The 13763-nt window shown below is 40.6% G+C and overlaps 1 protein-coding gene across 2 annotated transcripts in view; it reads left to right on the forward strand.

Annotated features, from left to right (window-relative positions):
• The window catches only part of SLC25A13 (solute carrier family 25 member 13), a 205200-nt gene that overhangs the window by 18522 nt on the left and 172915 nt on the right, over positions 1 to 13763 (forward strand). For both annotated transcript variants that reach the window (XM_012450767.2, XM_012450769.2), the window contains exon 2: positions 6411 to 6464. In XM_012450767.2, coding sequence (XP_012306190.1) covers positions 6411 to 6464 — 54 coding nt within the window. The remainder of the gene's footprint in view (positions 1 to 6410; positions 6465 to 13763) is intronic.

The raw sequence follows: 13763 nt of genomic DNA on the forward strand, positions 1-13763 counted from the left end.
GAAGTTTTGCCAGCTGATTACATAGAAATGTTGTGGTTTGAAGAATGCTTAACATGGCATCTTGTCTCTATACTAATTTATATTTCAGTAACTTTTTTCATAATGACTGCTCTTCATTCATTAGGACTTACGGAAACTGTAGGCTGAAGGATGAGTGACTCAGTGGTTTCAGTAAAAAATTATTTTCTTAAATTTGAGATACCTTTTTCTTCTTCCCAAGTTAATGGTAACTGTGTGGTTTTAGGGAATTCCAAACTTTCTTTTGCAATTACTGATTGTATCAGTCAGGGCTCACTTACGGAGAACAGAATCTACTCTAGCTGGTTTAAGCAGAGAGAGATTTATTACACGGTATTAAATGGCTTAGACAATTTGTTGGGAAGGTGAAAAAATAGACTTGAGGTTGAACTCTCAAGAATGACATCTAGAGTCTCAAGTAGAGCAGGCCACCAAGACAACAGTGACCTCCTGTGCAGTCAGAACGCTGCCTGCCAAGTGCAGAGTGTTTCAGGACCATGTGGCCACTGACGTGGGAGGGCAGGAGGTTGCCACAGGAAAACTAGACACTTCCAGCAAGGGTGCTTGCTTGGCAGAAACAGCAGAAGGTGGCCCCCAACTCCCAAACCTTTGCCAAATCTCACTCAATTTCATCTAGTTGACAGCACATGGGCCGCATAGCAGCAAGAAAGTCTGGGAATTGTAGTTTTAGCCTTCCACTGTCTTTAGTATAGGAAGATGAAGAAGGAGTATGGGCCCCAGCTTCTAAGTGGTTAGGTTACACCCAAGGATACTTTTCTTTGGGATTCAGGGCCACCTACTGCACTATTTCCTCAGGTCCAAAGACTATGCAGGACTGTTTGTCCTTGTGTCTCCCTTTCCTGCTTGTCACTGCATGCTTATTTACACCCACCCACTCACCCACACACCCAGAAGCTTGCTTTTGATGAGCTACCTCTTTGAGTTTGTATTTCTTATCTAAGGCAAATAATTACTTTAGGATGGTAGAATTTTCAGTGTAAGTCTGTGCTTGCCTTGGCTTTCAGATGTTTCAGGTTTGGGAGGGTGATTGGGGAAGTATTGGCGAGGAAGGGCTGTACTGTACAGTTGGTGACGTAGCAGCTGAGGTTGGGCCTTAGGTTGTAATGCAGTTGTTCTCAGCCCACTCACGTGTTGTAATTTCTTGAGGGAGCTTTAAAGATACCCATTCTAGAGATTTTCATTTGATTGACCTTTGGGATGGTTTGGATTCTATAAAACCTAAAAGTCCTTCAGGGAACTTGAATATGCAGCTAGGGCTAAGAACCAAAGTCTGGTAATCAGTACGTTAAAACTGGACATTATCTAAAACTGTGGTTCTTAAACGTTAACTCTATCAGGGTCAGCTGAAGAGTTTGTTAAACCCTAGGGGATTTCTGGGACCTACCCAGTTTCTGTGGGTCTGGGATGGGCGTGAGAAATTCATAGTAATCTGTAAATGACCCTTTTCTTCTTAGTGATTTACTCTCTATGTTTGAAAAAATAAAACTACTTGATTAAAAATTCTTGATATAAAAATTTTGTTTTAATGTTGGAATCTATTCTTACAAATGCAAATTCAGAATAATAATAATAAAGAAAATCAGACAGTTATAAGAATAGTAGCTGTAAGTATTTACATGCTATCAATATATGAGAAAAAATGTAACAGTGAAAATAAGCCTTCTGGAAGCAATCTAAAGTTTGATGACTCTTCTAAACCCCAAGAATGAACTAAGTCTAATAATTCCAGGCTTCTAAAGTCCAAGAATGAACTAAGTCTAATAATTCCAGGCTTATGTGATACAAAGTATGCATGCTGAACAGCTGTTCTGAATTGACTTTAGAAGGGTGGCTACATTTTTGTGGCTTCCTTTTTCCAGCTCATAGAACCTCCTGGGTATTGGTTTTGCCACCAGGTAGAATTCATTGAAATACGCCTTCAGAAAACTGGTACATCTCATTGTAACTTTGCATTGTCTTCGATGAAGTTATATTTAAGTGTTCTTCGTTGATAGCAAATGACACTTAAACAAGAAGATGGGAATGGGAGGTGGCAGTAGAAATGGAAATTCCAAACAGCCACAGAGCACTTGACTGGTGAATAATAGATGGAATTACTGTAGAGATGAGGCCCAGGAGGCTGGTAGTAATTTTTCTGAATCCATCCCCTGTTGAACCTACTTATCTATGCTTAAATAGAATGTACCAGGACCTGATACAAATTTCAGCAGGCCTCAGGGAAATCCTGTGGTGGTCATTAACCATTTGCTGTACCTGGAACTCTGGGTTGGGGGTAGGATAGCTGCGATGATGATAAGTTAGGATGGCCACAATGTTTAGTGGTTATTGAGTGTGTTTGAAGACCCATGAGTTTCTTTACCTTCTCTTGCTAACTTCTCCTCTCTAAATGATGAGCCAGTTTACCTATCATTTATATTTTTTAAGGAGTAAACATGGTAGAGCATAAACATCTTTGGATAAATAATACAAATAGTAATAGACACTATTTATTAAGCACTTTAACAGTATGGCCTCTTTGGTGCTAAGCACTTTATGTAATCATCTCATATTACTCTTCTAGCTGTCTGGGACTTCCCATTTTATAAATGAGGAAAGTGAGGCTGAGAGGTCAGGGCCTCTAGGTCACATAGCCAGTGAGTTTATGAGGTCGGTCTTGCTCCCTATTTGAGGATGATCTGACAATAAGGCCATGTTCTTTTTTTTTTTTTTTAAATGGAGATGGGGTCTCACTATGTTGTCCAGGCTGGTCTCAAACTCCTGGGCTCAAGTGATCCTCCCACCTTGGCCTCCCAAAGTGCTGAGATTATAGGCATGAGCCACCATTCCTGTAAGATCATGTCCTTAATCACAGCATTGAATAGACACTACACACTGTTGGGAGAAATTAGGAGAGTTTTTCATTTCTAGGCATGTACTATATAGCATTATGTACCATGTAAGGATGTTTTCGTCAGTGAAGGACTGCATATACGATGGTGGTCCCATAAATCATAATGGAGCTGCCCTGTATAGGTGTTCCACTTTTTATCTTTTAAAACCATATTTTTACTATAGCTTTTCTATGTTTAGACAATTATTTAACAGTTGCCTATAGTATTCAGTCCAGTAACATGCTGTATAGGTTTGTAGCCTAGGAGCAATAGGCTATCTCGTTTGCCTAGGTATGTGTAGGCTATACCATCTAGGTTTGTATAAGTACATTGTAGGACGTTGACACGACCTAACAATGCATTTTTCGGAAGGTGTCCCTGTTGTTAAGCAGTGTGTGACTGTATTATATTGCCAGTTAATGCAAGTTATCATCACTTTGAAGCGGCCTGTAATATGGGTCAGTAGGAAGGGTACTACAGTAAGAAATGGAGTATTTGGGATCTGATCTCAGCTCAGAAAACATTTAGAAATATCAGTACAGATTGGCACTTAAATCTGACTTTTCAGGGGAAATAATTGATGCTTTCTGAGCTTTGGTTTTCTCTTCTGTAAAGTTAGGGGAGTAATATCCATCCTACCTGACTGTGATTTGCAGTGAGAATCCAATGAGATAATAGTCGTGTGTTAGGTGACATGCCTTATAAGTGTTGGGTCGTTCTCTGACTTTGTTTTGATTTGTGTTCTCTGCCCTAGACCTTGAGAGGGTTACAAAGGGAACACTTTTTTTTTTTTTGGCCCTCTGAGATGTAGTTCTGATGTAGAGCACTGAATATACATTTCAGGATCCTTAAGCAGAAATGAGCTATGTGAATTTAGAGCAGGGGAAGTTTACTCTGAAATAGCATTGCCCAGGGAAGATCTTACAAAGTTCACGGCATAAAGAATTAATTAGATTTTAAAGGATGTGGTATTCAGATACAGCAAAAATACTTCATTTTGTGGAAAGTTTATTTTGCTTTTAAGAGGAAAACAGTTAAGGACTTAGGGTACCATATGCTTTTGAAAAAAGTGTTACTTATGCATTTTCATGAGATGTGGGACTCTTTCCATCGAGAAGGGGATTTTTCTGCTCTTAAAGTGGGGGGACGGAGGCATTTTTATGCTGTCCCATCTCTTGTGTTCATCCTACCCTACCTTTCTCAGAATAGAGACCTGAGAGGAGGGAGTCCTCTCCGAAGCTTTTGGGGCAGCAGAGTCATTCATCTTAGGTTGACTAGCAGTCCATTTTCTTCCCTTCTATTGGACAGCAGAGAACACTTACTAATTCTGGATTTTTTAAAAGGTTAAATATTCATGGCTAAGCACAGTGGCTTACGCCTGTAATCCCAGCATTTTGGGAGTCTGAGGCGGGTGAATCACCTGAGGTCAGGAGTTGGAGACCAGCCAGGCCAACATGGTGAAATCCCGTCTCTACTAAAAATAAAAAATTAGCTGGGCGTGGTGGTGCATGCCTGTAATCCCAGCTACTTGGGAGGTTGAAGCAGGAGAATTGCTTTAACTTGGGAGACTGAGGTTGCAGTGAGCTGAGATCATGCCATTGCACTCCAGCCTGGGCAACAAGAGTGAAATTCCATCTCAAAAACAAAAAAAACCCTAAAATACAATTAAAAAAAATAAAAAAAAAGGATTACAAATTCTTATGAATAGAAATAGCCTTGGTGGTTACAAGTATTCAGCTGAAATGAAGAGTTATCATTCTTGCTTTGGGAAACAAGGTGACCAACCATCTGGTTTCAGAAAGACTACTTCTCCCATTGTAGCGATTAGTTAATAAAATTATTCCTGACAGTGGAGAGCCTAGGAGCTCAGGCAGTTCCATATCTAGAGACAGAGAACTCATTGTCCAAAGATCTGGAACAGCCTTTGCTAGCACACAGAAGGGATTTAGGACAATTTGCATAAGTCTCCCTGTGGATAGAGACATGCTCCAGTGTTGGATGGTTCCAGGAACCTCTCCCTGGCTGTATCATGGGGTGACTCTGTGCTTGGTGAGAACTCAGTCTCATGACGGTTTTTGCCAGCAGGATTGGGTGTTCGGACATTGAATAAGCCCACTGTTTGGTTCCACATAAGGGCTCTTTTGTGTTGGCCTGGGGAAGCCATGTTCAAGTTTGTCTTGCTTTTTCCCCAATGATGTTTTTGTACTTTGTGGCCTGGAGAATTAGGCACAACACCCATTCTGAGCTAATCTGTCAATTTTTGCTCTTCAAAGGTAACCACAGTCCCTTGTATTTCTAAAATATGTAGAATAATATCATACCTTTGGAGACTTGTGATTTATTAAATTAAAAGCTGGGGAGAGGAGGAGAAGTTCTTTGGCATGACCAGGTAGTGAAGTATACAGGCCTGTTCATGGTGAAGCTGAGAAGTAACTCCCTTCAGTTAATATGATTTGCCTAGTTCACTGACTTCTTTAAGAAATATGTTCTTGGCTGGGCACAGTGGCTCACACCTGTAATCCCAGCACTTTGGGAGGCCGAGACAGGTAGATCAAGAGTTCAGGAGTTCAAGACCAGCTGGCCAAGATGCCAGAAATTCAAATATTAGCCAGATGTGGTGGCACAAACCTGTAATCCCAGCTACTCAGGAGGCTGAGGCAGGAGAATCACTTGAACTTGGAAGGTGAGGTTGCAGTGAGCTGAGATTGCGCCACTGCACTCCAGCCTGAGCAACAGAGCATGACTCTGTCTCAAAAAAAAAAAAAAAAAAAAAAAAAAAAATATATATATATATATATATATATATATATTTCTTGGCTGGGCATGATGGCTCATGCCTGTAATCCCAGCACTTTGGGAAGCTGAGATAGGCAGATCACTTGAGGTCAGGAGTTTGAGACCAGTCTGGCCAACATAGTGAAAACCTGACTCTACTAAAAATACATAACTTAACTGGGAGTGGTAGTGTATACCTGCAATCCCACCTACTCAGGAGGCTGAGGCAGGAGAATTGCTTGAACCTGGGAGGTGAAGGTTGCAATGAGCCAAGGTCACACCACTGTACTCCAGCCTAGGCAACAGAGAGAGACTCTGTCTCAAAAAAAAAAAGAAGTATCTTCTCTTGCATAGTTGACAGATAGTTGTATACTTAATATTCTCCTGTGAAAGGGCATAGTTGATGCTGGAGTATAGCTAAAAAATGCCAGGTGTTTGCAATGTTTCAACTTTTCTTGCTTCTTTTTAAGAAATGATACACTGTCAACATTAGATATCAAGAGCTTTTACTACTGTTTTCTTGCATAAAATGTTATCATTTTGGAAGCTATATAAAGAGTCTGATTTAAAATGCAGAGGGGGCATAGTATGCACGGGGGCAATGTGGTATTTAAGTACAGAAACGAAATGCACTAATTTCTAACCTGGGGTTTATTTTCGTTTAGTCTGCTAGCTTGGTTTCTCAGCTTTGTTGTAATAACATAAACATTTTATGTTTATTTATAGGTGGCTTTAACCAAGAGAGCAGATCCAGCTGAGCTTAGAACAATATTTTTGAAGGTCAGTATAAAGGAATCTATTTTGTTTCTTATTTGATTTGTGTTCTATAACTTTTAATGATTATTTTCAAATAGCTCTTTATTTCATTGTTATGTTTTTTAAAAATCCCAAGGTGTCAGCTGGGTGCAGTGGCTCACACCTGTAATACCAGCTCTTTGGGAGGCTGAGACTGGTGGATCACCTGAAGTCAGGAGTTTGAGACCAGCCTGGCCAACATGGTGAAACCCTGTCTCTACCAAAAATACAAAATTTAGCCAGGTGTGGTGGCGCACGCCTGTAATCCCAGCTACTCGGGATGCTGAGGCAGGAGAATCACTTGAACCTGGGAGATGGAGGTTGCAGTGAACCGAGATTGTGCCACTGCGTTCCAGCCTGGGTGACAGAGCGAGACTCAGTCTGGTAAAATAAACAAAAAAATCCCAACGTGTCTTAAGAGGGGAGAGCCTTACAAATACATCTGCTTTTAAAAATGTTTAGGAAACTAACTTGTAGATGATTGTGATGACAACATGGTTTATATTTTAATTTCTTTTATCTCACGTGGTGTAAGGTATGCAAATAAAAGCAGTTGCTGAGGTATTGAGTTTTGCAGCCCATTTACTTTTTCAGGATTGACCTGTACAGTTTTTCTCCTAAAAAGTTTAGAGCTCGTTGTAAACATCTCAGTAACCCTTCACTCATCTGTGGGACTGTCCCGTCTCTCCCTGGTAGAAGCCTGTTGTTGTTGTTATCATCATCATTTTCATCACTTTATCATGACTGCAGTATTCTGGGAGGAGGCTCCAGTATGGATAACAGTAGATACTAGAACGCCACAGACACCATAGTGGTTGGTGTCTTATACTTGGCATCTTATATTTCTACGTATTTTGTGATACTGGGCAGTGAATGATTAATAAAAGTCTGTCTCAGTTTCCAGACACTGAAACACCTTTGTGTTATTCAGCTGAAACTGAAGTACTCAAAAAAGAAAAGGTCCCTTTTGTAAGATTTTACATGTATGTGTCTGTGTGTGTGTATATGTACACACACACATACTATGTATATATATACGTTTGTCTTTCTAAACATTATGAAATGGCACCTGAGTTGGACAGAAAGAGGACCAAAGTGTCAAATGAGAAATTTGGTGTGTACTGAATATGGTGTAGAAAGTTATTAAATCTGTGAGCCTCCCTTACCTCATCACAGTGTGTTACTATCAAAACTAATTGAGACGTCAAGGACTTTGAACGTGGACAGGATATTTGATATTAAGGAGTTGTTATTAATTGATGTTTAGGCTGATAATATTCTCCTTATGGGAAATATAGAGGCTATGTTTTAGAGATATACACCGAATAGCTCTGAGATTACCATGTCTGAGATTTGCTTTTAAATAATCTAGTTTTGGTCGGGTGAGGAAAATGAGTAGGCCGCATGATGATAACTTTTGAAATTGGGAAAGGGAATATTGGGTTTATTATACTGTTCTCTCTACTTTGTATATGTTTGAAAATTTTATTTTTCTTTCTTTTTTTTTTTTTTTAGACAGAATTTCAGTCTTGTTGCCCAGGCTGGAGTGCAATGATGCGATCTTGGCTCGCTGCAACCTCCACCTCCCGGGTTCAAGTGATTCTCCTGCCTCTGGCTCCCGAGTAGCTGGGATTATAGGCATGTGCCACTAAGCCCAGCTAATTTTGTATTTTTAGTAGAGACAGGATTTCACCATGTTGATCAGGCTGGTTTCAAACTCCTGACATCAGGTGATCTGCCCACCTTAGCCTCCCAAAGTGCTAAGATTACAGGCATGAGCCACTGTGCCTAGCCTGAACATTTTTATAATAAAACCTATTTTAAAGTTGTAACGATTCAATGAGGTAACCTATATGAAAGGTGTCCTGCATCTGATATATGTTATATAGTGCTTCAGCAGATGCTTGAAATTAAGTAATAATTTAAGTAAAGGAGGAATAAAGACTCCAAAAGAAAATGATAAAAAGCAGGAATAATTTTGTGGGGAGGAAAAAAAGGGATACATTTGTAAGGAGACTTGAATTATACATAGAAAATCAGGATTCTGGATACCTGTAATCTCAGTGAGAGACTGGGGCAGGAGGATTGCTTGAGCCTAGAAATTTGAGGCTTCGGTGAGCTATGTATATGCTACTGCACTCCAGCCTGGGTGACAGAGTGAGACCCTGTCTCTTTAAAACAAAGCAAGTCTCTTTATAAATTTGTTTTTAGCCCAGAAGGGACAATACAGTATAGCATTTTTTTTTTTTTGAGACGGGGTCTTACTTTGTCACCCAGGCTGGAGTGTAGGTTGTACAATCCTGGGTTCAAGTGATTCTCATGCCTTAGCCTCCCAAGTAGCTGGGATTACAGGCATGCACCACCATGCCTGGTTAATTTTTACATTTTTCCTAGAGATAGGGTTTCACCATGTTGGCCGGGCTGGTCTTGAACTCCTAACTTCAAGTGATCTGCCCGCCTTGGCCTCCTAAAGTGCTGGGATTACAGGCGTGAGCCACCGCATCTGGCCACAATAGAGTATAGAGTTTATAAGGTGGAAAAGGATTCTGGAGCATGAAAGTCCAGAAAACAGAAAAGCATTTGTTCCTTACCTAAGCTGATGTCTATTGTTGTACATATTGGGACCACCGTGGTTGGAATGAGGTGGTCCCATTCTCTGTATGAGAGAACGAAGAAGTTCTTTGTATGTGTGTTTAAGGTCTGTTGATACTGTAAAACTCCAGTGATAGAAATCTGAAAGACCGCTTGTAGAAGAGCCACTAAATGGGGTGTCAAAGAGCCTAGAAAAATGGAAAGTAGCTCATTAACTTAAGCTGGTAAAGTTATCATCGTTCTTAGAACTCAGGACCTATGTGTTACTTCTGTTTTCTAAGCAAGCAAGAGTGGCTGGCATCCTTCTAACAGGAAGTGGGAAAACCTTAGAGGGTGGCTCAATAGATGGTGCATCTTAGAATCTCACTGGTTGGTGTGATCCATTGATAAGACTCCACTTAAAGGCTGTGTCCACTTTTTGAGGCCATATGATCCCTGGAGAAGCTTGGCTGAGACCTTAGTTTGGAACAACGTATCTTTGTCAATTTCTACATCCACTTTCAGCAGCAGGCAGGACTCTACTGGGAGAGAGTCTAATTGATCAGGTAGACCCAGAGAGGGTGAGAATTCCATGCAGAGTTCTGGAGAGACATCTGTATGTAGTGTTTCTGTTTAAGTGCACTTGAAGGCCGTGGTGGAATCTTTGGGACACATAGGGAAGTACTCTCTTCCCTTGGGGTGGCTGGGACTATGTGACTTTTGAATAAGGGTTTATTTGGCTTAGAGTCCTAAGAGATGACGTTGAGGGGACCATACCTGAAGAAAACAGGAGTCAGCAGTTTGTGGAAGGGATTGTGGATCTGGCAAAAGTTCTGGTGATCTCACCAGGCCTGGATAGTGTGGTACTAACACAAATCTGCCTTGGCTTAGCATGCTAAGGATATCAGGTTTACCATTTATCACAGATGGTATTGTGGTGAGGGGAAGAACGGGAAACACAGCAATGCAGGGACTGTGCCAGGCCAAGCTTTTTAGTTAATTATGGATCAGCAGTAAGCATTCTGTAAACCTGTCTACTTTGCTGATTTTCTGTGACTTTTTCCTGACTTGACTTTCTTCTTAGTAAAAATTCCATGTGAAGTATCCCAACCTTCTCCCTGCTAACCTATGTAAAGAGAGAATTCTTCTGTAGCTTGGGAGGTGGAAGGGAGCTTCATTGCACCCTGCACACTAGGTGTACTGGTAGCAGGAATGTTGACAGCACTAAGGATCAGCAACAGCCAGTGGAACTGAGCCAGATAAGGAAAGAGAGTTCCTGGAGGATTAAAATGAACCCAATTCTGACCTTTTCGTTTGTTTGAGAATTTAGAATCAGTTCCACTGTTTTTTTTTGAAGGTACCTAGGTACAGTGCCATGGATTTGGGTATATATCAGTGCATACATCATGGCTTCTGTCCATAAATATCAGAGTGAGAACGGTGTGTAAGTGTAAAAAACCCCAAAAGCCATGATATGATTGATAAGTATTGTACAGCATTAATTAGCAGGAGGATGATGTGGACTAATTATATCTTTCTATGGAGAGTCATTAAGTTATGGAGAGGTGGTAATAGTTGAACTGTGCTTGAAGATGTGTATGTATTTACCAGATGGAGAAGGTAGAGAAGGGTTTGTTGGCAAAGGAAGACCTTTTTAGGCAAAGAAAACAACACATACAAAGTAAAGAGCTGTCAGAGTGCCACATGTGTGGAGGGAATGGCTCAACACTTGGGCTGGCTCAGGGCACAGGGTCCTGGGTGGTGGTAGTCAGGACAGGACTTGGTATAAAACATTCCAGGCTAAGGCATACGACAGATATTTTCTTATGCAGGATGTTCTTGTGGCAAATGGCAGGTAATGTTTCATCTACATGTAGAAGTTAAAGTTTAGGAAGTCAATTTTGTTTCTAGCCTAAATGTTGACATGCGTTTTTCTGTTTGCCTAGTGCTTTTGGTGTTGCTTCCTGTTAGTTTAAACAGGTGTATATTGAGTGCCTACAGTTTAAATAAAACATCGTGAGTGGGAGGTATATAACAATGATCACATCTTAAAGGAGCTCAGATTTTATATAAACCAGATTGATAGGCACACAGGAGGTAACAAAGAATGTAAGTCAGAATACTTCCAGGATCCGCGTTATGGTTAAAGCAAATGCTATAGGAGATGGAAGGAGGGAGCAGCCCCCTGTTGTGGGCAGTGGTCAGGGACGGCCCCAAGGAGAGAAAACTTGGGGAGTTTCAGGGACAAGTGGGAGAAGAACACATTCGAGGGAAAGCCTGAAGATCAGTCAGGGAGAAAACAACCTCTCCAGGTCGAAGGAGTCTTGTTCACCCTTTAAATGTTTATTTAGATACAGCTCTGTGTCTCAAAGTATGCGAAGTATCACAAGGTGTGGGTGACAAAGGTAATTGGGAGTTTGGCATTCCACTAAACAGTAGGAAGCATTCCAGGTTTTTCAATGAGGAGGTGGGTGTGAGATTTGATTGGTGCATCAGGGCCACAAGTTAGGCAGCCTTAGGGTTGTGGCAGCAGGGGAATGGAGAATGGCAAGATAGAGTCACTTTGAAGGAATATTTGATGGAGATGGCCGATTTTTTAAAATAGATGAGAGACAGCAGAGAGAAAATACAGCCTGGGTGCAGAGAGGTGCCAGTTATAAGAACAGAGAAAGTGAGAGGGAGCCAGTAGCTCCTGGAAGGAAAAGAGATGATGTGGTGTACTGTTGTATTAGTCTGTTCCCATGCTGCTAATAAAGACAAACCTGAGACCAGGTAATTTATGAAGGAAAGAGGTTTCATTGACTCACAGTTCCACATGGCTAGGGAGGCCTCACAATCTTGGTGGAAGGCGAATGAAGAACAAAGTCTTGTCTTACATGGTGACAGGCAAGAGAGCTTGTGCAGGGGAACTCCCATTTATAAAACCATCAGATCTCGTGAGACTTATAGGGAAACCACCCCCATGATTCAGTTATCTCCACCTGGCCCCACCCTTGACACATGAGGATTATTACAGTTCAAGGTGAGATTTGGGAGGGGACACAGCCAGACCACATCAACTGTTTAGAAGTATATAGTCTGAAGTAACTTACTCTCTGTAGCGAAAGATGGGAAAATTGGGAAAAAAGGCTGGATGAGAAACAAGACGTACTACAGAGTAACATAGTGAATTGCACTTGGATTTTTATAATTGTTCTGTTAACAAAAGCATGATATCCACCTTTAAAATGTTTGTAGGCAAATTTTGAAAAACAATTAATTCTTTTTTTGGAAAACTCTTTTTATCACATCAATTTTATATTCATTGAAAATTTAAAAGGCAGATATATAAACAAAAGTAAATTGTGATCATTACATAGGAAGATATATGCAGATATATGTATATTTATTTTTCTCTCAGTGTATGTGTCACTGTATGTATATAGTTTTTTTCCCCTTAGGAGAAAAAAATACTGTTTTATATCTAGTTTTTATCTTACCTGCTGTGTTACAAATACTTTTTCTTATAATTGAATGTGCTTCTACATTTTTTTGGTGTGTGAATGATTTTATTTTTTCCACGATGATTTAGACGGACTGTTTTTAAACCAGTACAAAAATGTCATAAACAATATCTGGCCATTTTCTAACCAATTATGTAATTTTCTTGCACAATAAGCTACCTCATGTCTTTTGGCAAGAAATACATTAAATTTGAATAGTAAATACATTATACAATGAATTAGGACACAATTAAAATTTGCTTTAAATATTTCTTTGGAGGAGAGGATACCATACTTGTACTCAATGAAGAGAAACATTTTTCTACTCCAGAGGTCTTTCATTTATTTTTTAACATCTATTAAGTCGTAGGGAAGAGCGTACAGCAGCTCAGTCTCCTTCCCGTGGTTTCTCACAATGTGTGCGTCTCTGGGTGGAGCAGGCTGACACCAGGTACCTTTCCCTTTGGCTTCCTTCTTTTTCTGATCATTTTCCTTCATGCATTTCTGGAAGCTATCTCGACTGTTGGAGTGCTTAATGTGCTCAGCACACACATTAATTCTCTTGGCAAGAATCTTGCCCTTAACTTGTTTGTTTACAACAGTGCTAGCAGCATGCTGGGTGGCATTGTAGACTCCTCTACTTTTGCCATGGTAACACTCGTGAAGCATTGCTTTTTGAACAGTACCCATCTCTTGATGTCTACAATATCACCTTTCTTATAGATTCACATACATGTGGCCAAAGGACAACTTCATGTTTTCTAAAAGGCCTAGAGAACGTATATTGGGTGCCTCTCCTCTTTCTCTTTGTTTGTCATGTTTGCGAATTATTGGAAGATGACGGTTCCAGCCAAAAAAGCCTTCCACAACTTTTTTTTTTTTTTAGACGGAGTCTCACTCTGTCGCTCAGGCTGGAGTACAGTGGCACGATCTTGACTCACTGCAACCTCTGCCTCCCTGGTTCAAGTGATTCTCTCCTGCCTCAGCCTCCTGAGTATCTGGGATTATAGGCGTGCACCACCATACCTGGCTAATTGTTGTATTTTTAGTAGAGACGGGGTTTCACCATGTTGATTAGGCTGGTCTTGAATGATTGACCTCGTGATCTGCCCGCCTCGGCCTCCCAAAGTGCTGGGATTGCAGATGTGAGGCACTGCACCCTGCCAGCCTTCTACAGTATTTTTAATGCTGCATAATATTCCTACATATGGCTGTTTCTGTTTTGCCCTAA

This window comes from Aotus nancymaae, unplaced genomic scaffold (genome assembly GCF_030222135.1).
Source record: "Aotus nancymaae isolate 86718 unplaced genomic scaffold, 86718_ANA_hifiasm-v0.15.2.pri h1tg000025l, whole genome shotgun sequence".
Lineage (NCBI taxonomy): Eukaryota > Metazoa > Chordata > Mammalia > Primates > Aotidae > Aotus > Aotus nancymaae.